This window comes from Calypte anna, chromosome 4A, assembly GCF_003957555.1.
Source record: "Calypte anna isolate BGI_N300 chromosome 4A, bCalAnn1_v1.p, whole genome shotgun sequence".
NCBI classification, from domain to species: Eukaryota; Metazoa; Chordata; class Aves; order Apodiformes; family Trochilidae; genus Calypte; species Calypte anna.
This window is the reverse complement of record NC_044248.1, coordinates 3394216-3422185: the sequence shown is the minus strand read 5'-3', so window position 1 is coordinate 3422185 and position 27970 is coordinate 3394216. Positions and strand designations below refer to the sequence as shown.

The following is a 27970-nucleotide window of genomic DNA, read 5'->3' as shown; positions in this document are numbered from 1 at the left end:
CCTTTCAAGCACAACATTGCATGGCAGGAAACAATATTTTTAAAAAATGGGAAAAAGTGTGGCTCAGAAAGGGGCCCTTTGGTGAACCTGGGGGGCTCCAAGAAGAGGGAATCTGGCAGAAATTGATTATATTCTAACATATACTACTATATATACACTACTATATATATACACTACTAAAGGGGAGAGTATTCTAATGGCACAAATCTGTAGAGCTGCCTCTTTGCTAATGGATTCCCTGGCAATCCCCTCATCTGGAGGGGATGTTTTGGATATTTGGAGTGGAGGCACAATTCCTCCATCCCAGTTCACTTACATCAGGAATACCAGTTCCATCCTGGCTCTTCTGTACCCCATGTAATGGGGTTCATTTTCAGAGTATGGCCAAAAGAGCTGGGGCCAAAGCTATCTAAGAGAGAAAGATCAGGGAGTTCACCATTGCCAGGGCACTGGGACATAATGGTGTTGTCCTAAAAAAGCTGGTGTTCCTCAACAGGGCAGGAATTTCCCCTAAGAAAATGGAAAAGAGATTCACAGGGCTTTGACTCCCACACAAACTGAGGCATTTTGATCCCTGGCAGGTATCTGCAGTCAGTGAAGGCTGAACTGGTGCTTTGCCAGCAAAAGGCTTCAATGCCCTGGGAATCTTTTAATTTATTAACATTTAAAAAAGGAACAAAAAAAATCTCTTTTTGATGGCAAAAAACCAGAAGAGTTCTGTCCCTCATAACCCTACAGTTTGCCATATGTCCTGGTTTGGGCCAGGATAAAGGTGATTTTCTGTTTTGTACTTTTACTTTTAACTAAGTCTCTTTAAGTAGTTGCATTTGCTGAAATGAACAGCAAGTTTCTCAGACAGTGTGTGCTTCTAGGACTGATAACACTTGATGTTTAGAGTTACTGCTAGAGCCTGGTGTGCAGAGCCAAGGACACTGCTCAGCTCTGAGGAAAACTTTTACCCTCCAAAAGGATAAAGAGGTCCCACCTGCAGCCTCCTTTGGGGAGGAACAGACAAGATAGATGCCAGAATTGACCAAACAGAGGATTCCATCCCATATACGTCACACTCAGTATAAATTTGAGGCATCACGAGGGCCAAGACAGATTTCCAGACTTCTGGATTTCCGGATTTCCTTTTTTTCCTGCTTCCCTTCCTTCACCCGGCATCCTGGAAGGATTCCATCCCTTCCTCTGCCTGTGCTCCTGATCCATCCCAGCCCATATCTGTGTGTTCCTGCCTCCAGCTCCCAACTGCTGCTGACTCCAGGATTCCAGCCTGGACTTTCCCAGGGCTGCCCTGCAGCCTCGGTGGTGACGTGAGAGTTATTGGGGGAAAAGGGGGGAGGAATGTGGTTTCCATTTTCCTGTATATTTGTATATATTTAGTCATTTTACCTATTTATCATTACTGTTTCATTAAAGTTGTGTAGTTTAGTTTCCAACCCATCAGTCTCTCTCCCTTATTCTCTCTCCTTTCTCTATCAAGGAGAGAGAGATTAATAGAGAGCCTCTGTTATTCGGTTTAATCGCCGGGCCAGTGTTAAACCCTGACACCATATTATATACCAGGTCTCTCCCCCCATTCCTGGGCTCAGGGAGCCAGGATAAAGCTATGAAGAAGCCAACAGATTTTCCAGGTGCTTTCCACAGCAAAACAAGGGAATGAAAGGTCTGGTGAGCTTGGGGAGATGATGTTCTTCCAGAGCTACAAGACCAGGAGTTAATTCTGGGAGAGGCAACAGCAGGGCAAGGTGACCTTTAACTTTGGGTAAAAGAGTTAAGAGATGCTGTTTTTCCACAATTACTCAAGAACAGATGTGTAAGATAGGAGAGGAAGCAGGACAGGAGCTGATTGAGAGGAGAAAGGAGATTTTAGGGAAAGAGCTGAGGGAGGGAAGCAGAAGTGGGAGAGGAAGGAGCAGAGAGCAGGACTCAGTTCTTTGGTGTGTTTGGTTGTAAATCAGTATTTTGTGCTGCTGTTGTGCAGCTGATATCAAAAAATCATATTTTTTAAAGATATTAAAATGAGGACAGCAGGAGGAAGATTTGTTCCACTGCTGCTGGGCCACTGATGGAACAGAAATATCTTCCTCTGGGAGAAGTCACTCCAGAAAGTTCCTTTTAGTGCAGGTTACAAAGACAACCCTCACCTTGATCCAAAAGTCCCATTTAATCAGACTTCTCCACTTGATCAGCTGGAATATAAATGAGCACCCTGACTTTATGCTCATGCCAGAACATGTTTAATGAGAATGGAAGAAAATACAGAGGGGTCCTGCTGAGCAAAAAGGGTTTCAGAATGAGTTTTCTTGTATGATAATGGAAACCTAGCAGTCTCCTCGAAACAGATTAAATTCTCTTTGAAGTGAACAGTATGCATAAAGAAAGAGCTGCTTGGGTTTCCTGAAATCATCAAGGAGTTCCCTAAGAAACTGAATTTTGTAGGCAGAGGACTGAATATTATATCATTGTTTTGGAATCATTTTTATATAATTTGGGGGTTCACTTGAGGAAAAAAAAATAACTGACCCCTTTTTTTTCCACTGCAATTGGGGGACAGAGGATTTCTTCAGAAAGCCAGACAACTTTCTGTAACAACTTCATAAGAAAACCAAAAATTCTCATCTTTCCTATTTAAATGTATGCTGATGTGATACTCTGATTTTATCCTGCATGGGATTTGGGGTTTTTACACTCTTTAAACACTCTCCAAAAAAGAAGCCTCAGCACACCACAGCTTGCCAAACCAGGCTGGTCACTGTGTTTTCCACAGAGGGTTTTTTTGGCTCCTAATTTTGTCTGCATCTCACACCTACCTTCCAGCCCAGTCCTAGAAAGACTCTGTGACCAGTAGCAGAAATCAATAGCAATTCAGAGAAGCTGCCAGGGCTTCAGTTTGGAGTAATTGATTCCCATGGTCTCTGCATTTTAAAAATAAGCCTTTCTCTGGGTGGTTTCCTCTGCACACTCTTTTCATTAGAAGGAGGGAACTGCTTACAAATCAAACCCTCCCAGTTTTACACTTCCTACGTGCTGGTTATATCAGTCCTTACACCTTGGGGCAGCTGAGGGAAGGAATTCCAAGTGGCTACACTTTTCTTCCAAGTTGTTTCTTCCAATCTGAAACCAGGAATGTCAGGACACTGCTGGATAGAGGCTCTCAGACTTGTTGCTCCAGGGTCCAGGGTTTCTGGAACGGATTGTCAATAGGTTAATGGGTTTGGCCTTTCCTTTAAATCCCAGAATTTTACCTTAGGCAGAGAGCTGACCCAGTAGTTATGTTCTAAGCACTCCTAATAGCCACAGTGTCAATGGTTTTTATCACACTGCACTCCCCTAGTGCTCCACTGAAAGTGTGGACTGGGTGGGTTCTGTTCCAACCCCAGAGAGCTGCAATTCCATTCTCTGCATCCTTCTGAGCCACAAAAGCAGAAAGTGCTGCAGAACTGAGAGCTCTTTCAAGCAGCCTTGGACCTGATACCTGCTCATGCAAGGTATTAAGCCCTCCTTGGAAATCCCTTTGAAGTACAATGTCAGCCCAATTCCATTTTGAGTTCCATGGGCTTTATAAAAATGATTCTTCAGACATCACCCTGGAGCTGAGAACTCTGTCAACAGCCTCACACTGGTGGTGATTTGCTGAAAAGATACATTTAAATAGCTTGATTTTGATCACCAAGAAAACATCTCCACTAAAGGTGTTCAGATGGAGTCATGATGATTGTACAAAGCTTCTGACAGCTTTTTTTTCCCTGTATTTTTCCTCATATCAGGATTATTAGGTACAGAAAGGGTAAAAATGAATTAATGCCATGAACTTTTATCTCCACGTGGAAGGCCAAGACGTAGACATTTATGTCAGGTACCAACACAAAGCAAGGGGACTGCTCATAATACAAAAAAACCAAGTGCAAAGCACATGGAAGGAGAAGATTAAGTAACATTAAACATAATGGACCCAAGAATTGGAGTCTAAGTTAGATGAAAAACAGATATTAGTGAAAAACAGATATTAGCTCATCTAGAGAGACAGCTCCATGCTGGCTTCAGCCACAGCCATCTGCACATTCATGTTTTCAAGAGGAAAGAAATCCTTATCTGCATCTACCCAGCCAAGGACAAAATTAAGCCAACAGAAGAAGCCCTGGCTTTGCAGATGCACATCTGCATTTTCCTGTGCACAGGAAGGATGCAAAGTCATAGTTAGTTGATATATTTGTGTATTAATTAATTGTCACTTGTCTGAAATGACAGTGGGAAGCTTAACATTACCTTTGGAACATAATAAATAACAAAAGAGCCTCAGGTATATGTAAATTATTAATAAAGAGACCTGTTAAGTCACTCAGCTCAGCTTCTCTTGGTCTGGGTAGTGGAAGTGGCACCATGGATCTATCACACACTGCCAGTGAGTCCCAGAGAGTGCAACTTCAATATAATAAAACCAGGACGAATTAAAAGCTCCTGTTTTCCTGAAATTAATGAGATGTTTAAAAGAAAACTGAGAGGAATCTACTTGGTTTGCTGAACAGAGTCCCTGGTAGTACAAATACAACATACATCATTCCTGTGTTCCATCTTAAAAGGATCTTACTCCTTTTTTACAACCTATGCACCAACAGGTAATGCCATCAAGAAATTTCTCCTTGCTAATTATTAAAACCCCATGGAGCTGGGGAAGAGCTGCCTATTAAAAGGCAGGCACAGAACTTGCAGCTGGAGGGTATAGACTCTTCAGAGCGTTTTGGTGGGGATTTTTCTTTCCCTATATGCAATTTATTCTTCCATATACCTTGCAGAAACCCCCAGTACAGCTGTATTTTTACCCCAGAAGAGCAGAGTAATTTCATATTTTATCTGACATTACAACTCAAGCCACAAAGGACTTGTTTTTTTTTTCAAAATGTAGCTAGCTAGAAGTGTCTTCTAGAGCATAATGTTCTCCCCTTCCTTCCATGTTTATTATAGAACTAATCCAATAAAACTCTCTTCAGACATACCCAGATGCTTCTAAAAATAGGAACTTTAAAAACACTAATGCAAACTTCCATTTAGAACTTATTTCTGTCTGAGACTACCTATGCACTGCCAAGAGAGAGCCAACCCTGTCCTGGGCTGCATCCAAAGCAGCGCTGACAGTGGTCCTGGCAGGGGATTCTCCCCCTCTGCTCTGCTCTGCTCAGACCCCACCTGGAGTACTGGGTCCAGTTCTGGGGTCTCCAGCATCAGAAGGACACAGAGCTCCTGGAACAGATCCAGAGCAGAGCCACTGAAATGCTCAGAGGGCTGAGCACCATCCTGGGAAGCCAGGCTGAGGGATTGGGGTTGTTCAGCCTGGAGAAGAGGAGGCTCCCAGGTGAGCTCAGAGCAACCTTCCAATATCTGAAGGGGCTACAAGAAAGCTGGGGGAGGGCTTTGGACATGGGGGTGGAGTGAGAGGACAAGGGGAAATGGGTTAAAACCTGAAGAGGGGAGATTTAGGTCAGACATTAGGAAGAAATTCTTTAACTTGAGGGTGCTGATCCCCTGGCCCAGGTTGCCCAAGGAAGCTGTGGCTGCCCCATCCCTGGCAGTGTCCAAGTCCAGGTTGGATGGGGCTTGGAGCAACCTGGGCTGGTGGGAGGTGTCCCTGCCCATGCAGGAGGTTGGGACTGGATGAACTTTAAGGTTCCTTCCAACCCAAACCATTCTGTGATTCTGTGACAAGTGTCTGAACTCAGGAGCACAGTTCTATAGTTCTATGATAAGAAATCCCTGAACCTGAGCAACGTGGAAAACAAAAAGAAGAAGATTCTGTTCTCATGACAAACAAAATATTAAAAGTTTTCCAAATCATCTACGTTAAAATTCTATAAGGCACCTGATTAAAACCTTTTGGCAGGATTTCTAACCTAGTTGCTTAATTGTTGTGCCATGACTTAGAGAAACACCCATCAGCTTTGCCTTTGGGCACTCCAGGTTCCAGAAGTTTGAAACACCCAGGCAAGGGGTTCACTATTCACAGCTCTCAGTCTGTTTCTTTTATCACAATATTGACTCCAAGCTGTCCCACAGCTTGCAGTCAGTATGAAGACAGTCAAAATAGACTTAACTCTGGTGCTGTGACTTTGTTAAAGTTAATATTGTCTTTACTGACAGAGTATTTTCAAGTGGCCTCCCTTAACTCTTGCACTTTCACATGCAATGGCACTACTGAAGTGCAATCCTTTCCAGTGTGCACTAGGAGAACAGGAAAAAAAGGGAAATTTCAGCATTAATGAGACCTATCCTTGCTATTTCAATAATAAGAAACACTTCCATGGTCTCAGGTTTTAAAGACTCCAACAGAACACAAAGCTACAGACTGGAAGCTTTACAATCCCTGAGCTGAGCACTTTTATGACATCCCCCTTCTTGTCTGGAATCCTCTTCAAGCTAAAAGATTTTAACTAATGAGTAAAGCAAGTTGTATTCTCCTCTTCTTTATGGGAATACCCTGCAAGAGATTGTGCTTTGCAAGGTTAATTTCAAGCCCAAACTCACGTGGGAACAAGAATAATTAGACTCATTTAAGAGAATTCTCCCTTCTGGCAGAGATGATTAAATTATTTATACATTATCTTTTCATATAATTGTACCTAGAACTGTGCAAATGGGGTTTTTTTGGCCTAACTTTCAATAAATTCATAATATATGTTTTTCAAGTTGGATACAGCACCTGCACCTGTGACAATAGGGAATGGCTTGTTCCTAAAGTGGTTGAGTAAGGAATTAACCCAGAGGGAAACAGAAGCAAGCAATTTAAAAGCTTGCACAATGACACCAGGCTGATTAAACCTCATCAACTGAAGAAATAAAATTAGTAAGACAATAAATCTTGGACTGAGCCCTGTTACTCATTTTCCCAGGAATAACTCCACTGACTGCAGTCACATCAGACTAAAATACCAGTGCTACTGAGCTGATCAGCTCCATGATCTAACTCTCCAGCTGTAATTTAATATCCCTTGCTATATTTCCCTTTGCTAAGGATCTCAGATCCCAGATAAAACCTGAACATTCTACTGGAATAAACCACTAGGCTGAAAAATAAAAAAAAAAAGTGCTTACACTGATTTCATTACTAAGGGCTCTTTTCTCAGTAGCAATAAACTTAAAGCTGGAGGTAATGCTATTTTTAAAGGGCATTCTTGGTACAAAAGAGCAACTTGCTTGCTACAATCAGAAGAATACCAATCCCAATTCAATGGGAAAGCTCTCTGCAGATCTGTGAAAAGACATCTTTGCACCTATTGTAAAAATCTAAGTACCTCCTAGAGCTGTGTTGCCCGGATCACTCTACAAACACATCAGCAGAGTGAAATCCCAGGGCTGCTCTTTGATGTACTATTAAAGAGTTCTGAAATGGCTTTTGCAGGCTCAGGATTTCATATTCTTTATCATTTGCTGCACCTCCAGTCAATTTTCTTTTTTCTTTTTCCCCTTTTTACAATTCACAGTACAGGTTTAAAAACCAAGAGCATCTTAATGCCTCTGGCTCTGGTTTTCTTTACCTCTGCAGCAACTAAACAATGCCTGTGGGTCTTTACTTGGGGACAACTGCATTAGAGAAGACAGGGTTAGATAAAGGAATCCATTAACAGGATAACATAATCACATACTTATTCATTCAGGTTGTGTGTGGACAGGAGTGATAAGTAAGAGAATTATGTATTCTGATGAACAAATTAATATTTTTATTAAACAATAAATCTGCAGTGCAGTAATTATCCCAAGGCTATGCTTAAATCACCTGAAATTAAATTCTTTAACAGCAGCTCCACAAAAAGGAACAGACTGCCCTCTGCCAAGAATGCAAAGACCTCAGCTATAATTAGTTTTTCACAGCTCAACTCATCCAATGGATTTATTTTGGGAGGACAGCTAGACAGGGAATATTTTCCTAGCAGTATCCCATGCTCTGAGGACACTGATCCAGCCATGGAGGGTTTCCTTTTGCTGTGCTGGATGGCAGGAGGGGCTGAGTAAATCAATGCTAAAATAATGTTTAACCAGCCCCTGGTAGCACCCAGATGTGCTCTGCCATCCAACTGGCTGTCAGATTCCTAAGATAGGAATTCCTGAGGCAATTTAAGGTGATGGAAACACTTAAAAAGCAATTGTTTCTGACAAGGATCATCAACAAAACCAAACCAAAGTCTTAGAAGACCACTTCTGCAAACTTATTGAAGGTTTTCAGTGCTCCCTAAGTCTGGACAGAAAGTCTCCAAAAAGATGCTGAGACTCTGTCTTGAAAACAAATCATCCTTAAAATCCTTAAGAGTTCCTACTCACAGTTACTGTACAATTATTACCTTTTATTTGGATTGCAGAAATTAGGTTTAAAGAGTGCAGCTTGCAGCAGACAGAACCCTTCCTGCTCTGAAAAGCTCAAGAACTATACTCCAAGATACTCTGCAATAGATGATGACCACATCAAAAATAAAGTTGTATCCCCAAAATGCCCAGTTTTACCTCAACAGGAGAAGAACCAAGCCAATGCCTGTGCTTGAAGCTGGGTCTACATTAGGGTCTACAAGACAAGAAATGGAGTTCTGTCTTGGCTCTCTGAACCAGAGACAGAGAACTTTTTCTTACAAATTCTGAGTGTTGAGAGTTCACAAAAGGCTCCTTTCTAGAGGGTTCAGCCAACTCCCAGCCACACAATTTCTTACCAACTTGATGCCTCAGTTGACATTAAAACCACTTCTTGGGTAATTTTAATAGAAGAATATCCACTGCCATTCTTCCTACCAGTCAGTAAAAACACACATCAAGGACTTTCCCACCTACCACGTCTCTAAAATCCACTTTTTAGTGGCCACAGAAGATATTTTGTTAAAAGATTGCAATTTTTGATGCCACATTTGACTGCAGTGGTTACAAAGATGAGGTGCCTGATGCACTGTTTAATTACAGAGCCTAAGGACTAAATGCTGAGCACTGGCAATGCAAGGACTCCAGCCAGTTTGTGCTTCTGATTACCTTTTGCAAGGTTAGAAGTGTCATGTACTTATTAAAAAACAATAAATTATTTTTCTCTGTCTATTAAAGGTAAATGTGATCCCTAGCAAAAAAAAAAAACCAACAAAAAACTGCTGATGCTCAGTGAAATTTCATCCCTTTTCATTCTGGCAGTTAACAGATCTCTATGAAACAATGATACACTGATATTTTTCAATAAAAAATCCCCATTTTCCTACCATTTCTTCACCTCTGTTACCTTGTTCACAGGATTTCCCTTTCGTGAGCAGTTTTCTACTTTATTTAACACAGAATTAGAGTATGGAGGGAAGTAATGGAAAGTGGGATCTCACCAGGCAGTATTCAGATTTCCAGTTCCAGGAAACCTATTTGGCCCTTTCAGTTTTTGTTGCTTTGACTGTAAAGTGGGGCTAAGACTGATTAACCTCAACACTGCCCTACAATTATTTAAAATATTTCTATTACAAAGTATTTGTGTTAAAATTTGTCAAGCTTTTCAGCAACCCAAAGGAGGAAAGATCTCTACCATGACCAATTCATAATTATCAGCAGATGAGAAATGGCAAAGCAGCAAAGAACCAAACACTGGGGTGTTGATAATTGGTGTGACCTTGGTGTATTCACGTTTCCTGTGACAGAATTTCTTCTTTTTGATCATTTTCCCTCTACATTTCTTCCTCATATCTTTGCAAAATACACCCCTAGAATCCTTGGACTCCTTCCTGAAATGCAGCATCTACCAAGATGCAAAGCAAACCTCCAGCTGTCAGTACTCATATGGTTACTTAGGTATTAAAATCTCTTTTTTTATACCATCAGCTCTTATTTTTACTGGAAGGCCAGGCTCTCCCTGCTGAAAAAACCCCAAACAAACCAAGAGTGGAGAATAAAGAGTGCAGGACATAATATAAGTGCCCAAGCCCAGGTTGGATGGGGTTGGAGCAACCTGGGCTGGTGGGAGGTGTCCCTGCCCATGCAGGGGGTTGGGACTGGATGAGCTTTAAGGTCCTTTCCAACCCATCCCAGTCTGTGATTCAGTGGAAATGCAGGATTCAATCAGCTTGTTGACAGCAGCTCTTTTCCCTTAGCTGTTGACATAAAAGTGCTTTGATTAGAAAAGCAAAGCAACCATTTCTCAATAGTTACACTTATTAACAGAGCTCAGCAAATGAGGAAAAGAGGGCACACAGTACCCCTGTTCCTAACTTATAGATGCCACTTTGCAGACATCTTCAGTCTCCTTGAAAGGAAAAAGAGACAGAAGGAACACATGTGGGAAAAGGAGAGACTCTGGGAAGAATAACAACACAAATTTGAGGAACAGCTACTAACAGCTCAGCTACACTCTGACTCCACAGTATAATCACTACCTTTGAAATACGTGCTATGGCTTGGCAGAATTTTTCCTGATTAAATGTGCTAAAACCTATTAAGCAGAGGTCTTAAAAAGAAATCTTGCCTGCCATCTCCCCAGAGAGCAGAGTGTGCTGGAGGGAAGCTGGGCTGCAGGAGGGGGTGGCAGCAGGATCTCAGGCAGTGAAAACATTTCCTTGGAAAGGGCAGAAAATGCATCCCTGTGCAGGCATCCTGGCTGAGGGGTTTTTATAGAAACCTCCTGATCTCACCCAAAAGCATCCAACCTGCCAGCTGACAGCTCCCCAAAACACAAAGCAAATGTTGCAGGTTTGGATTTGCTTTAGCATTCAAATATTTAGCACTGAGGCAGTAAGAGGAGATCTGTAAGGCTGACTGGGAAGGAGGGGTCCTCCCAAAGCACTATGGATGCTTTTTAGATGGATAGAATCAAAGAAAAATTGGGGTTGGAAGGGATCCCTAAAGGTCACCTAACCCAACCAACTATATGCACTATAGTCAGGTGCAAAATGGGCTGCCACAGACTTGGTATAATGTGGCATTTTGCTTTTTCTATTTCCTTTTTGTCCTTCTTGTTGACTTCTTAAGTTAATCTAAACTATAGGCACTGCAGTCAGGTGCAAAATGGGCTGCCACAGACTTGGTATAATGTGGCATTTTGCTTTTTCTATTTCCTTTTGTTGTTGTTATTGTTGACTTCTTAAGTAAACAGCTTTCTCCTAGATACAGTGTCTGAGGAAATGCCTCTCCATGATATGCTTCAAATGCAGGAATACATTAGTTTATAAGACGGCCCTATGGTGATTTGCTAATTAGCTTAACCCTTTGGGGACACAGAACAAGGGAATTTTATTTTTTTTTTTTAATAAAACAGGATAACCAGGGACAATATTGATCTCGGTGAGAAATGAGGATTTTAGTCAAGATGAGTCTCAAGATGAGGACGTGCTGGAAATAGTGCTGTTGTTTCCATAGCAATGCCATGACAGCCTCTGGAGTGAAATAGCACACGTGCTACCAGGAAATGAAGGGAGTTCAAGTGCTCTGAGCTACAGAGTTCTGTGAGCAAGCCAAATACATTCTCATGAAGAATATTCAGTGCAGATAGCCCAAAGATTGCTGCTGATGGGAAGGAAAGCTTATCAGTATGCTTCCAGCAGTCCTGGTTTCTCATTCTCTAGCCTCAAGATGACTTATCTAAAGGCTTAAGCTCTGGGCATCACTGCAAAAACCATTTCACACCCAACATTAACAAACCTTCACCTTGCTTCTTTTCCAGTGAAGAATATCATCCATGATTAAGGACACTGACTCTCCTTCTCCATAACACACTCAAACACAACCTTTTAGTGAAGAAAAGACTCAGTTGTGCAATTAGTTCCCAGCCAACCTTCCCCCTTCCTTTCTCTCACCTCCTCTCCCTTGCCTCCTCCTGCCCAAAGGATGCTGAGCAAATCTGCTGGCAAGTGGGAAGCAACGTGCAGAAATCCTGCATATTCCTCATGACAATGTACAAGCCATGTCTGCTTTTAATCCCAGTTTGTGTTCTTGCTAATGCAAAAGCAAACCAGACAACCACTAATTGTATTTTATTTGCCTAAGGCTTTCCCTAAGGGTAATAATCTCCTCAAATTCTGCAAAGATGATTTAAAATATTTTCCAAAGGAGACAGCAAGATTATCAGCTTCAGAACTGCATTGCTTGGTCCTTTCATTTTCAAAGAACTGAGCAGTTCTTGGCGATTTGTAAAACTGCTAAAATACTGATTATAACCCAAGAAAATCCTACAGGACAAAATATTTCACTTGCAAACCACTCCAGTGAACCAGTGCTAATCCAGGCTTTCTCCAGTATTTCCCAGGCAGTTTGTAAAGACATTCAAACATGAGCTGAATGTCCAGGAACTCTGCCACTCTGTTTGTTGTTTATGTCTTGGTCAGAAAAAGCCTCTGGGGTAACCAGATTGCAGCCCATAATATGCAGCAGTGCTGCCTTTGAGGGAAACCAGAAAGAACAAACAGATACCACAGCCAGATTCCTTGTTAAACAATGCCAAAAATGTTTTCTATTTCTTGTATTCAACATGGGTTTCAAGGAATCCAGCCTTGCATGGAAACCAGCAAGAGGCTTCGTTTCCATTTTGCAGCTAGGATAAAGATGTGAGGGAAGCATTTGGAAAACTGCTTCAGCCTCCTTCTGTCTCTCCCCATAAGTGTTTTGCAGAAGGCACCAAGCCCAGAAACATCTATTTATAGTTTATACTGTTTTCTTGGAAGATTTTTTTTCATATTACTGTCATAGAATCCTAGAATTGGCTGGGTTGGAAGGGACCTCAGAGATCATCAAGTCCAACCCTTGATCCACTCCCGCTGCAGTTCCCAGCCCATGGCACTCAGTGCCACATCCAGGCTCTTTTGAAATATCTCCAGACACGGAGAATCCACTACTTCCCTGGGCAGCCCATTCCAATGCCTGATCACCCTCTCCAGAAAGAAATTCTTTCTCATCTCCAACCTAAACCTCCCGTGGCACAACTTGAGACCCTGCCCTCTTGTCTTGCTGAGAGTCGTCTGGCAAAAGAGCCCAACCCCCCCCTGGCTCCAACCTCCTTTCAGGGAGTTGGAGAGAGTGATGAGGTCTCCCCTGAGCCTCCTCTTCTCCAGCCTCAACACCCCCAGCTCCCTCAGCCCTTCCTCACAGCAATTCTGCTGGATCCCTTCACAGCCTCCTTGCTCTTCTCTGGACCTGCTCCAGCACCTCAATCTCCTGCCTGAGCTGAGAGGCCCAGAACTGGACACAGGACTCAAGCTGTGGCCTCACCAGGGCTGAGCACAGGGGCAGAATCCCTTCCCTGGACCTCCTGGCCACGCTGTTCCTGAGCCAGCCCAGGATGCCATTGGCCTTCTTGGCCACCTGGGCACACTGCTGGCTCCTGTTCAGCTTCCTGGCAATCCAGACTCCCAGCTCCCTTTCTGCCACTCTGTGCCCAGCCTGGAGCTCCCCATGGGGTTGTTGTGGCCAAAGTGCAGGACCCGGCACTTGGCCGTGTTGAACCTCATCCCACTGGGATCAGCCCAACTCTCCAGTCTGTCCAGGTCCCTCTGCAGAGCCCTCCTGCCTTCCAGCTGATCCACACTCCCCCCCAGCTTAGTGTCATCTGAGAATTTGCTGATGATGGACTCAATCCCCTCATCTAAATCATCAATGAAGATATTGAACAGCACTGGGCCCAACACTGATCCCTGGGGGACACCACTAGTGACCGGCCGCCATTTTGATGCAGCCCCGTTCAGCACCACTCTCTGGGCCCGGCCCTCCAGCCAGTCTATGTCTAGTCCTGATTGCAAGTGGTACATCCCATGGGTTGGGATGCCTGCTCTACTCTTAATCCTGCCCTGGACTCCTTGATCTTCAGATGTCCCTTTTAACTCCTGGCATTCTGTGATTCTGTTTGTACCAGAACCTTATGTATTTTCACGGGAGCTTTGTGGAGTTTTCTGTAGGACAGAAATGCAGTTACTCTATGGGGCAGACATGGAAATTTAGTGGAAAACATGCCCCTGCAATTTTACAAGGACTTACAGGACTCCACATGGACAAAAAGATCCCTGTGGAAAACACTGAAACAAGTTTTAACTTCCTTATCCCCTTCTCCCAGTTCTCATGGTCTCAAATCCCCAGGAGAAGCAACATTCTGTAACTATCTCACCATCTTTTGGAACTCCTATCTCAACGTTTCTCTGTATCAGAAATTCATGAATATCCATATCCCAGTCCAGGATAGAAATCTAGTTATCCCAAAGCCCTCCACGTAAGGAACCCAAAGCCACTGCCACAGATAGAGGAAAATTTTCCCAGCCTAAAACACAGAAACAAACTCCTAATGCCCCCTCCATCACCTCTCTGAGAAGATACTCAGAACCTGAACATGCTACTAGAACCTGAATCATGTTTTAAGTGTTAAATCAATGATTCAACCTTAAAACACACCTTTTTATCAGTAAATATTCCACGACAGGAGTGTGCTAATGCTTGCAGCAGGGTTCCTGCAGCTGTCACAGGATACAGCAGCTGAACATCCAGGAGTAGAAGCACTGACAGCCTGAACACTCACTCAGTCCCAGAGCATTCTGTTATCTCTGCTGTTCCATCAAGATATTCTGTAGAAGCTTTCCAGCTTTTTTCAGCTTTTTCCTGGTATACTGCTGGAATTTGAGGCCAAGTGTTTCTGAAGCCTGCATGCAAGTGCTTTCCTGCAAAGGGCAACTGAAGTGTTCTTAATCAGGGTTATGAAATTTCTATTTTTCATAATTTCTTTGCATTTTCTGTCTCCGTTTCCTCATCCACAAGGTAGACAAATTCTTATCAGCCTCTTAATCCTCTGTAAGAATAAACTGACCAAGATATATAAAGGATAAAGATAAAAAGAAGATAAAAAGCTCTGCATAAATGCTAAGGATTGTTTACATAAAAGTATTCACAACACTTTTGTTCTGATTGCATCAACAGTCCCATAGTAAGCCTTTTCTTTTGAGGGATTTACACACATGCGGGGTTTAAAAATTCATTTGGGGTTGATATTTCTGTCAGTAAGCTCTTAGCATGGCAAATGACTTCAGAAAAACTCATGTTATCCTCACACATAATAACAACTCCTTATTGGGGTTTATTTAAAAGTTGTCAGAAACATTTCTCATGGCAGCCTAGCACTGCTAAAACAGCTTTTAACACAATAAAAGAAACTGCCAAAAGGAAAGACTTATCTTGCCTGAGGATTCTGGAATGGGATCTGGTTATCATACACTGCCATGCAGAGATTCCTGTGCTGGGTCTGACTCACTGCTCTGCTTTACAAGAAAATATTTCCTGTGGATTGAGAGCAGCCCTGAGGAGAAGGACTTGGGGGTGCTGGGTGATGAGAAGCTCCCCAGGAGCTGGCACTGTGTGCTGGGAATCCAGAAACCAACCATGGGCTGGGCTGCAATACAAGGAGTGTGGGCAAGGGAGGGGATTCTCCCCCTCTACTGCACTCTCTTGAGACTCTACCTGGAGTACTGGGTCCAGTTCTGGAGCCCCCAGCAGACAAAGGACATGGAGGTGTTGGAGTGAGGCCAGAGGAGAACCATGAGGATGATCAGAGGGCTGGAGCAGCTCTCCTATGGATATAGGGTTGTTCAGCCTAGGGAAGACAAGGCTTTGTAGAGACCTTAGAAGCTGTCCCAGCACCTGAAGGAGCTACAGGAAAGCTGGGGAGGGACTTTGGACAAGGGCTTGGGGTGATGGGATGAGAGGGAACAGTTCCAGACTGAAAGAGGATAGGTTACATATTAGAAAGAAATTATTGACTCTGAAGATGGTGACCCAGGTTGCCCAAGGAAGCTGTGGCTGACCCATCCCTGGCAGTGTCCAAGTCCAGGTTGGATGGGGCTTGGAGCAACCCGGGCTAGTGGGAGGTTAGGGTTGGATCTAGATGAGCTTTAAGGTCCCTTCCAACCCAAACCATTCCATGATTCTACAAATATAAACAACCACTAGAGACAGAGGGAGCACATTGTGTCACACTGGTGCTTTCTTTTTAGAATTTGCCCCCAGAGCTTCACTTTGCCCTTGCAGAAACCCCCTGAGAAATATTCCAGCTATTTCTGCAATACTTCCAAAGAAAATTCCCAGAGGAGCACAACATTCTGAGCTGGCCCCATGACCCATTTCTCTTCTCCCTGATCCCTTTATGTTCTGCAGAAGACAGAATCACTTTTCTTTGCTCAGTTTCCTTTTCCTCCTCCACCAAGGGGCAAGGGGCAGCCTCAGAGATGATGGGACTGATCCCAGCACCCAGTTTGCAGGATGATTCCAGAACTTCCCACAGCCCTGCCTGCACTCATCACAGACACAGCAACTCACACAGAGCCTTATCCCAATACTGGGCCCATCTCAGGGTTTTGGGAAGCAGGATGATAGAGGAGAGGGGACACTGGGCCAGGGTAAGGATTGTCCTTTCAGCAAAACAAAGTGGAGCAGCTGATGCATGAAAAGTCTTCAAGAAATAACATTATAGAGTGCTCTAGTCAGCTGATTACCATTCAGCTTCCTATTCACTTGTCATCAACCAAATCCAAGACTGTTTGTGGGTTTTTTCACATAAAATTCCCTGATTTTTGCAACCTTGTAGCTGTCTTTTAGGATATTTGAGCATCTTCTGCTATCAGTAATGTAGGGACTCTGCTAAGTAATGGTATATTTTAAAATCTGCCCCAAAAAGTGTTTGAAAAGCCTCTCTTTAGCCCCACTAATATCCACACTGAGCAAAGAACCACAATGAAGGATACTGAAGCTCCTGTCTGTGATTGCTAAATGCCAGAGGTTAATCCTGAGATCATCAGCTGACATGTATGTCTCACAGTCACTGTTGACAGATATTGAGTTGACATGATAGGTGTGACCATTAGCAAAGATCCTCCGGGGAGTGACTTCTACCATCAAATCCATAGGTTTCAGTACAGGCACCTGCCAAAAAAAAAAAAAAAAAAAAAAGGAAAAAAATAATAAATAAAAAACCCACAAGTCAGAAAGGGAGTAAGATTTTCAATAATTTTTCTGCTACGAGGAGGAGGAGAGTTTCAGTTTAAAGACTGTGACATCAAACTTCCCACCAGTGCTTGATACTGGAGAAACTGCTGGGCAAGGACATCCCTGCCAAGGAGGAGAAGAGAGACAGCCCTGGAAAGCCTGGACTGTGACCAGGGAGGCACTGGAAAGCCTGGATTGGGGAAAAGGAGACACTGGGAAGCCTGGATTGTGGAAATAAAAAGACTGGCACTGCCACAGAATAGACAGTTCCAGAGCAGGAGTTCTTGTCCCACAGATCCAGGAGGCTCATGCTCTTGACAAGCAGTGAAATCCTAATAATTTGCTAAAGAGTTTGCTGCTGTGTAGCACTTACAGCATTTCTTTTGCTAGTTGATGTCTCTCTTTCAAAAAAGTCATGTAGTGAAAAGGTTATCACCTCAGCAAGGGGCAAGAAAGGAAGTACTGGAAAACCAAGCCAGCATGGGCACTGCCATACCACCCAAAATCCTGCAAAGCCAAGACCCCAGACTCTCCCTCAGCACCCTCATTCCTGCCCTGTGTGTCACCTCAGTGCCATGCATCAAAAAGTAGACAGTGTCAATTTATTCCCTCTTAGGAAAGCATTACACAGAGTGGCCCATGACTGGGGCTATTCCATGTCTTGCGTGTGCCTCAGAAGCAATTAATGATGCAGCAATCCCTAAAATAGCTTAAAATGCAACATAGAATTCAAGCTTGGAGTTCAGCTTGCCACCAAAGGGACAAAACAATGGAAGAGCCTTTGAATTCCCATACTACAAGCAATCTGGAATGGTTCTGTTTGCCTCAGCATGCAGAATAGGTAAATATTCCATCCATGTAACCATCTGTACTCTGTGGAGGGTTTTTTTCACAATAGAAAACATCGACTTGCTTTGGAGGTGGGGGTTGGTTGTTTTTAATAATAAAAAAAAATAGCATTTATCCAACCTAGCCTTCCAATCTAACCTCTAACCACTTCCTTTGCCAAAACACCTGGAGATAATTCAGCTGCTGAAGTCTGAGAGCAAAAATCTATTATGTTAACATGGTTTTCATGTGCATTTGTATGAGTTCCACAGCTGTATCTGGTCAGCAGTGCAGAACCTCACATCAGTTGCAGCAGAGTCCACTGCAAAGCCCACTTTTCAACACAATTAAATGTTAATTACAAGTAGAATAATTTCAGCACAGCAGGTTAAAAAGAATCCTGTGTGAAAGCACCTAAGCCACACTGGGAGAATTTTATCAGGAAGAATAAAACACACAAACTCTCTCAACTTATCTGTGTTGGTCACTGGATCACACAGCTGCTGTGATTTGAAAATGTGACAGGTTTAAGACTCTTGATCAGTCAATTAGAATTTCAATCAGAATAATCATCTATATGCATAGCATTAGGAACATATTTAAATCTTTTACTGAGTTAGAACCCCTGACTCTGTGCTGACCAAATGGATTTTGGTCAAGGAGAGAAACTTACCTGCAGTGATGTTACTGTAGAAAGATCTTTAAGCTTTCCTTCCTCATCTTTTAAGTTGTACCCCTCTGGTCTCTTATCTCTTTCAGTAATTTTCCATAATTTGATTGTTTTATCTTTAAGAGAAAAGAGAGAGAACTGTCAGCATAGGAATTCTGAATGTGGTTACTCACCTTTCACAACATATTCCTCTACACCTTGGTTTAGACCAGTCCCATGCTGAAACAGCCTGAAATGCTCTGTGAAAAAGGAGATGTTTCTCCCTCAAAAGAAAGAAAAAAAAAAAAAAGGATGGACTTGTATTGTAAGGTTAGGAGGGAGAAAAATATATTAGTCTTACATGGAATGGAATGAAATCTAAATTCTCCCTTTTTCATGATGGGTGAAGCCTAAGATGGAAGAATGAGGATGCATCTTGCTTAGCAAAGAGCCTCTGAAGCTAACAAACAACTCAGGTGAGTTTCTCATTCTTCCTGCAGTAGCTGAAGCTGCAGATTTCCCTAAGGCTGATGGTTTATTCCCACTCTGGGTGTGCACCCAACCTGCCAACCCAAACAGTCCTTAGGCTGAAAACTCAGTGCCAGCTCTTACCCTGCAAAGAATCTGTCCATGAGCTTCTAGAAGGTTGTGGTTTTTTTTTTTATCCAAAGCTGCTGAACTTCAGCTGCCACCACAGATTTTGCAGTGAAATGAGGCAACCAGGTGCCACTAATTGCCAGGGAGTGAGCATGAGCTTGTGTCAAGCCCACCTGTGCCTAATTAGGGCCTTTTCTTGGCCCCCTGGTCCTGCTCATGTGCAGTGGGGGCCCACCCTAATTGGGCACAGGTGGGCTTGACACAAGCTTATGCTCACTCCCTGGCAATTAGTGGCACCTGGTTGCCTCATTTCACTGCATTACCCCCCCCTCTTTTTTTTTATTTTATTTTTGTGCATCCACCTGTTTGATCAGGGACTCCCTCGGCTCCTCTGCCTTGAAAGGCAGTAAGGGATACCAGGTGCAATGCTTGGATTGAGATATTGTGGAAAATCAGGGAAGGAAAATGGTATACATCTTGTAGTCTTTAGGATGAATCTTAAAGCATGAGGACAAACTTAAAAGGTAATTTCCCACCAGAAAGAAAAATTTAAAAAAATGAATCATTGTAATGGTTGAAATTAATGGTTGAGATTAACATTTGCGGTTGGAAGATAGAGAAAAACATTCTCAAAATGGGGACTTTCTGTAGCAAGACAAACCTCTCTTAGGGAACGGTGCTTCAAGGTCCAACCAGGTGTTCCAGCAGAGACTCACAAGAAGCCTGTGGCTCTCAGAGTTGACTAGCCTGGATTGGTGCTGTTGCTCCAAGAGCAACTGGCCTCTCTGCTGGCTAGCTCAGGACTGAGCTGAGCCTGTGCTTCGAGACTCACCTTTTATTGGCCCCCTGGTCCTGCTCATGCGCAGTGGGGGCCCACCCTAATTAGGCACAGGTGGGCTTAACACAAGCTCATGCTCACTCCCTGGCAATTAGTGGCACCTGGTTGCCTCATTTCACTGCAGATTTCATGAACCTCAGCTCCTGCACCACTTCTGCTTTCACCCCAATTTCTTCCTTTTTTTCCCCAAGTACACAGGAGACCAAAATTCTATCCTCAGTGGGGCTGATTCAAATATTTCTTTCAGATGCTAGGAACAAATCATTTTAAAGGCAAGACATATGGAAACATGAGGCACTTTGCATTCCCACAGCATCTTTTAACTTTGACCTTTTACTTGCTTCAGAATTAATCCCTCCATTACACTCTTAAGTGCTTTCACTTTCATGTGTCTCCTCATGATGTTGATATGCTAATTGTCAAGAAATAAATATTGGAATTGATCAATCTATAGACCAAGAGGGTAGCTCAATCTGCAACTAAAAAGCTCCTTTCAAATATTTGTTATCAGCCATGTTAATCACTGAAAATACACCCAGGCATGTCATACACTTGGGATCTTTATTCCAGGTAAATATTACATTCCTGCTTACCTATTCTAAACTTTATCAATACAGCAACTGTAAAAATGAATTGCAAGGAAAAAAACCACCATTTTCTATCATTGGACTTGACTGCTATTGACAAACATCACTTTCCTGAGGGAAAACTATTTTATTAGCAGGAAAGGGTTGGTTCTGCTCTTCAGCTGCCTCAAGACTTGAAAAGCTCCCCAGAAAGTCTGAGCATGCTTATAGTTTGAAAAAATAGACTCATACCTGTGAGGTTCAGTATTCAGTCAGTCTCAAGGGGGCTGTGAAGATTAAATTAAATACTGTCCAGTAAGCAGCCTGAAACCCTCAGATGAAAGGATCTATGTGGGCCAAATTCTGATCTATCCAATGTAGCTCACATCAAAAGCAGCCCAAATATATTCTGGTACAAAATGGATGAATGGATCTTAATGGTTTATTAGCAGAGTAGAAAATCAGTGCAGTTTACAGCACAAACCAAAAATTTGCTGACTGCAAGCACTGGAAATCCACAGTGGGATTTGAAAGCCTTGGTGGGTTCCTTCAGCCTCCATTAATTAAGAAGCTGCAGTCAAGGTTTAGCTGATGATTTGCTGGTAATGCATGAACTGGAGAGGAACCTCTGAGAGAGGTGAACTGGGCAGGAACAGCCTCAGATAAAAGTCATAGAATCCTATCATGGAATGGTTTGGGTTGGAAGGGACCTCAAAGCTCATCCAGTCCCAACCCCCTGCATGGGCAGGGACACCTCCCACCAGCCCAGGTTGCTCCAAGCCCCATCCAACCTGGACTTGGACACTGCCAGGGATGGGGCAGCCACAGCTTCCTTGGGCAACCTGGGACAGGGGCTCAGCACCTTCAAATTAAAGAATTTCTTCCTCATGTCCAACCTCAATCTCCCCTCTTCAGGTTTTAACCCATTTCCCCTTGTCCTCTCACTCCACCCCCATGTCCAAAGCCCTCCCCCAGCTTTCTTGGAGCCCCTTCAGATATTGGAAGGTTGCTCTGAGCTCACCTGGGAGCCTCCTCTTCTCCAGGCTGAACAACCCCAATCCCTCAGCCTGGCTTCCCAGGGAGGTGCTCAGCCCTCTGAGCATTAAATACATATATACATATAGACTTTTATTTTATTAATTTTATTTTATTTGGGTGGAGGGATATTGACAGCTGGACACAGTGATCTTAGAGATCTTTTCCAGCCATGATAATTCTGTGATTTTTTTTTTTTTAATTGTTTTTTTTCTTGGATAAACTGTCTTGTGGTCATGACCCTCAAATTAAGGAATTCCTGATTTCTAACCTAAATCAACCTCTTCCACCTGAAAATCACCAAATCCTCCTCAGGAGGACAGAAAGAGATCTGGACAGACCTGCCAAGCCTACTGAGGGTGAGATTTAGACTGACTCTTCCCTCATGTTTTTCTACCAAAGGGATGCTCCTTCCAGCAGCTTCCCTGGGCACTGTCCCCCTGTTCCTGCAGGCAGAGAGGATGCTGGTTTGCAGTTCTCATTTTTCTAACCAAAGCTGATTTAGACCCTGAGGTACCAGAGAGCAAAATATCATAAACTGCCTTAAAACATCAGACTCAAATATCAGTAAATATAAATGATTACTCAAGATGTTTCTACAACCTGCACCATATGAGCATGTGTGACACGTAATGCCTTCATTTTCTACCAGGTTGGGAAAATACCATTATCCCTTTTTATATGGAATTCCATATAGAATTGGACATATAGACATGGTTAATGACTTCTCACAAGTAACCTGTGTGAGAGCAAGGAATTCAACATGGGCCTCCTGTATCCTAAAGCCTCTGCCAAGAGGGGAATATCTGAGATTTCAGGTGCCTCTTTAGATCTTCCTGCTGTGCCAGGAACATAGGAATCCTCCCTGCAACACAAAGATGCTGTGTAATGCAAAGGCAAAACCCAAAGTCTATGCCAGTGGCATCATTTCTTCCTCTTCACCATCAAGAGGTCCCTTAGGATGCTCTGGAATTAAGAAGGGAAGGAAAACAGAGGCCAAAGCGTTTTGCCAGGCTCTAGGCTTGCTCAGTGTTAAGCTACAACTGGATTATTCCACAGCAAATCATTTCTTCCTGATTATTCCTGATTATTTTTCCTGATTATTCTTATTTCTTCCCAACTATTTCTTCTTTTCTCCCCTCCAATCTTAATATCAGCCAGAAAACTGACATAGAGGTCTATCTGCAACTGCAGAAGCAGCCTATCTGAGGACTCAGCTTTATTTCCTCAGGGTTTCCAAAGAGCAAACTTTAAAATTAAAAGTTAGGGGCTTACTTTTAATAATCTGCCTTTGAATCACACACTTGGAAGAAGAAGCTGTTCTTACTTAGAAGTTGCCTGAAGCAGAAGGGATATTTTGACCAAGGGAGAAGAAGTGCAGAAGGAAACTCTCCAAATTTCATAATTAGCTGATTAATCTTAAATCAGAACAAATCATTTGACTATAACAGATAGATAGTTTCAAACATTGCAATGATGTCCCCCCAAAAGTCAAAAGACAACCTTAAGGAAAGCAGACAAAACATACCATAATTTGCTATCTTCTGTGAATTAATGTAAATTAATGTAAATTAATCACTGCCCTAAAGCATCAATTCCCCAAGTGACATTATACCAGTTTTTCTATCAGCAATTCCCAACTGTGCTCAAACTTCTACAAGAAAAATTCTCTTGTGTTGACAATGAGATCTAAGATTTTAAATTGGATTTTTTTTTTTCCTCTCATGCAGTAGCAGCAGCTGTAAGGACTGTGGTTGTCCCAATGTTTCTTAAATGACACCTGTACATGTTTGGCTCCCCCTGTGTCACACCTGCAGAGCCCCTCTTGGCAATATACTGTTTTTTTTTTAATCACCAGACTTGTTAGAAAGATGATTCAGTATCAATATCATATTATTATTATTCCTACTGCCTTCCAAAGCTTGCTGGAACTCTTTGGAACTTAAATAAACCATTCTGATGCTAATGAATGAAAAGAAAAAGAAATTAATCTCTCTTGTCTACATTCATTTGCACATCTAGAAAGAATAAAAGTTATGACAAATATAGCAGATAGGATTCTAAATCCCCAGTGAAACAGAGCTGCTGAGTAAGGTGATGCCTTTGTCACAGAATTTATTACAAGGGAGCACTGCATGTTAACAGCAATAAAGGATAGCTCTGTAAATGGCTGTGGACACTCAATTGGGAAAACCTTATGACCATGAATAAAATACATAAATAACAGGTATCAGAGTCATTAGGACAGTCTTGGGAAACTCTAAAAGAGGAAATTACTAAAGCAGTAGATTAAAATGAACAAATATAGGCAGTCAGCACTAAAATGCACGAGAGCAAACTGCTGATGTGTCCTGTACACTCTCATCTGTCTTACCATTTGTTGATAAGAGTGAGTGGGCTGCATTTTGCTGTGGCAACCACTTGATCTTGTTTATTTTTTCTTCTATCTCCAAGCTCTTCAAATAATCAAATTCAGGTTCATGGCTCTGGAAAGTGCTGTAAACATTGTACTCCCCCTGATTGTAAGGCTCATTTTTACTCTAGGGAGGAAAAGAACAACACAGAACATGTTTTCTGTCTCTTAGAAAAGGTTTATAAGCAGCCTAAAAAATATAGAAATATGGAAAGTGTAATTATTTTTTTTTTCATTTAAAACATCATATTGACAGGACTCTTTCTACAGGAATAACATTTCCCATAATTATTGAAGCAACATTAAATAAAAAGCAGAATTTTTGAAGAAATGTCAATTATTTAGGAAAACCTTCTACAAAAGCTACTGCAGATGGACTGAATGGGCAAGTGAAACAAAGCCATCACAACAAGAGGCACTGTTTGAAGTGGAATGCTTGTATCCAACAGGCAAAAATTCTTCAAACACTGTAGTAGTAAAAGAAAAAAAACCTTCCCTTTTCTTAGCTCAGACCTGTTGAGCTGTGAAGCATTTTTTGCTTCAGACAGCAAACTTCCAATTGAAAGTTCCTTCCTCTTTTTCCCCCCCCATTCCAAAGTGGTGCCATTCTATCATTCCTGAATCTTGGGATTTTAAACACAACTGGAAGTTAGATCCAGTTAAAAATCAAAGCAGGTTTCAGGGAGCTATTAAGGACTAGATTGACAACTCACATACCTCAGGTTCCCTTTGGAATATAACAACCCGACCCCCCTTGTCACCAGTAGCCAGCAGTTCTCCAGTGTGGTTGAACTCAACTGTAGAAATAATATCAGCTGGAGGGAAAAAGAGAACACAAAAAGAAAAAAAAAAAAGAAAATTTTAGACTGCTAATACAACAGAAAGACATTCAAATATCAAGCATCCCCCCCAAAAATATCCCAAAACAAAACGTAACAAATGAGGGATTTGCAGGACTACAGATGGATTAAACAGCAAGTGATCAAACAGGCTGCATGCCACTGCAAGCTGGGCTTACAAGTGCAAACAGAACAAGGAAAATCTGTGTTTCCAGCACATCTGCAGTTTGGGAGTGGAAGAGGTCTCTGGAGGGGTTATGCCTTGAGAAGAGCAGGATCAGGATGCTCCAAAGGTTTCTCTGTACCAGAGACAGCAACAGATCCCAGAACATCTCAGTCCTGTTGTATATATATTTATTCTTCCTCCTTGTCCTGGTTTGGGCCAGGATAAAGGTGATTTTCTGTTTTGTACTTTTACTTTTAGCTAAGTCTCTTGTAAGTAGTTGCACTTGCTGAAATGAACAGCAAGTTTCTCAGACAGTGTGTGCTTCTAGGACTGATAACACTTGATGTTTAGAGTTACTGCTAGAGACTGGTGTGCAGAGCCAAGGACACTGCTCAGCTCTGAGGAAAACTTTTACCCTCCAGAAGGATAAAGAGGTCCCACCTGCAGCCTCCTTTGGGGAGGAACAGACAAGATAGATGCCAGAATTGACCAAACAGAGGATTCCATCCCATACACCTCATACTCAGTATAAATTTGAGGCATCACAAGGGCCAAGCCAGATTTCCTGCTTCCAGTTTCCAGCTGCCTGCCCTTCCTGCCTTTCCTGCTTCCCTTCCTTCACCCGGCATCCTGGAAGGATTCCATCCCTTCCTCTGCCTGTGCTCCTGATCCATCCCAGCCCATATCTGTGTGTTTCTGCCTCCAGTTCCCAACTGCTGCCGACTCCAGGATTCCAGCCTGGACTTTCCCAGGGCTGCCCTGCAGCCTCGGTGGTGACGTGAGAGTTACTGGGGGACAGGGGGGGAGGAATGTGGTTTCCATTTTCCTGTAGATTTGTATAGATTTAGTAATTTTACCTATTTATCATTACTGTTTCATTAAAGTTGTGTAGTTTAGTTTTCAACCCATCAGTCTCTCTCCCTTATTCTCTCTCCTTTCTTTACCAGGGAGGAGAGAGACATTAATAGAGAGCATCTGTCACTCAGTTTAATTGCCAGGCCAGTGTTAAACCATTATGAGGGTTTCCATACAACTCCCCTGGCAGCAGGATTTTCAAATAAATGTTTGAGCCAAAGCAGAGCACGTGTAGCCTGCCCTGCCACAGGGGAATGAGGGCAAACCCAGATCTGTTCCCTCTGCAGTGTTGCCAAGAACCCATCCAAACCATCTTTTTCAGTGAATCATTTCAGCACCCTAAAAACGTGTCAGCAAGAGATAAAAAGATCCCAGTCTCTTCTTTCTTTTTTTTTTTTTCTGATTTCTGACACCTCCCTTCCCCTAGGGAATCCCATCGGCTTCACCAAGAAACCCCATCAAAACCTGAGGTCAACCTTGAGAGCAAATTACTCTACATCAGGGTGAGAAGGCAGGAAGAGACTTCAGGAGCAAAAGAACTGCTGCTTCTCTTTGTATGACAGCACGTGCTAGAATCATAATCCACAGTTAATCCTACCCTATTAGCATAATTTAAATTAAAATGCCAACTGCAAGGGTAAATTAAGAAGCCATCACATAGGCAATCCCAGGGAAATGCAGGGAATTCTGCAGAGATTGCATGGCTGAATCCTCTCTAATGATCCAACACTCACTCCTCAGAACCATGGGCCAGGTTCTGGGAAGCATCAGCAGTCAGCAGCTCCCCTTCAGGCACACAAAGCTCTGGATTTTCCAACATTTCCCATCAGTTCAGACTGAGAGCCACCAGCAAACCAAGCTCTTTGGAAAACCCAGCCCCCAAATTAACTGAAATTCAAAGGAATTGGAATAACAAGTGGATTTACCATTTCCTGGGTGCCTTTGGTGAACTGGACACATCTGTTCCCATTCTTGTAACAAACTAAGAGCTGGGTGTTAGAAAGCTGCTCCTGCCAGTGGCTCCTGCCAGCAAGACAGCCATCCAAAAGTCAGATGCTTACTGGAACTCCATAAAAAAATCAGCACCTACCATTTCCCCCAGGAGTGGTCAAAAAAATACCTTTTCTTTTTTTTTTTTAAGAAATTTTCACCATGAAATTCTTCCATAAAAACCAAAATAACACCAAAAAAACCCAACAAAACCAACCAACCCAACCAAACCTTCCTCTTCTTCTCCTCCTACATCTAAAAGGAAGAGGGAAATCTTAAACTATGCACATATGATCTTTTTTTTTCTTTTTTTTCTGTAATTTCTGACACCTCCCTTCCCCTAGGGAATCCCATCAGCTTCACCAAGAAACCCCATCAAAACCTGAGGTCAACCTTGAGAGCAAATTACTCTACATCAGGGTGAGAAGGCAGGAAGAGACTTCAGGAGCAAAAGAACTGCTGCTTCTCTTTGTATAACAGCACGTGCTAGAATCATAATCCACAGTTAATCCTACCCTATTAGCATAATTTAAATTAAAATGCCAACTGCAAGGGTAAATTAAGAAGCCATCACATAGGCAATCCCAGGGAAATGCAGGGAATTCTGCAGAGATTGCATGGCTGAAAAAGAAATTTTCACCATGAAATTCTTCCATAAAACCCAAAATAACACCAAAAAACCCAACAAAACCAACCAACCCAACCAAACCTTCCTCTTCTTCTCCTCCTACATCTAAAAAGAAGAGGGAAATCTTAAACTATGCACATATGATTTTTTTTTTTAATTTTTTTCCTTTTTTTCTCTAATTTCTGACACCTCCCTTCCCCTAGAGAATCCCATCAGCTTCACCAAGAAACCCCATCAAAACCTGAGGTCAGTCTTGAGAGCAAACTACTCTACATCAGGGTGAGAAGGCAGGAAGAGACTTCAGGAGCAAAAGAACTGCTGCTTCTCTTTGTATAACAGCACGTGCTAGAATCATAATCCACAGTTAATCCTACCCTATTAGCATAATTTAAATTAAAATGCCAACTGCAAGGGTAAATTAAGAAGCCATCACATAGGCAATCCCAGGGAAATGCAGGGAATTCTGCAGAGATTGCATGGCTGAAAAAGAAATTTTCACCATGAAATTATTCCATAAAAACCAAAATAACACCAACAAAACCAACCAACCCAACCAAACCTTCCTCTTCTCCTCCTACATCTAAAAAGAAGAGGGAAATCTGAAACTATGCACAAATGCTCT

The 27970-nt window shown here is 42.6% G+C and overlaps 1 protein-coding gene across 2 annotated transcripts in view; it reads right to left on the bottom strand.

The window, feature by feature from the left end:
* PPP2R2C (protein phosphatase 2 regulatory subunit Bgamma) overlaps positions 1–27970 on the bottom strand; it is a 137555-nt gene that overhangs the window by 32298 nt on the left and 77287 nt on the right. For both annotated transcript variants that reach the window (XM_030449704.1, XM_030449703.1), the window contains 4 exons: positions 24588–24685; positions 23832–23997; positions 18446–18558; positions 16704–16881 (listed from right to left, as the gene is read on the bottom strand). In XM_030449704.1, coding sequence (XP_030305564.1) covers positions 16704–16881; positions 18446–18558; positions 23832–23997; positions 24588–24685 — 555 coding nt within the window. The remainder of the gene's footprint in view (positions 1–16703; positions 16882–18445; positions 18559–23831; positions 23998–24587; positions 24686–27970) is intronic.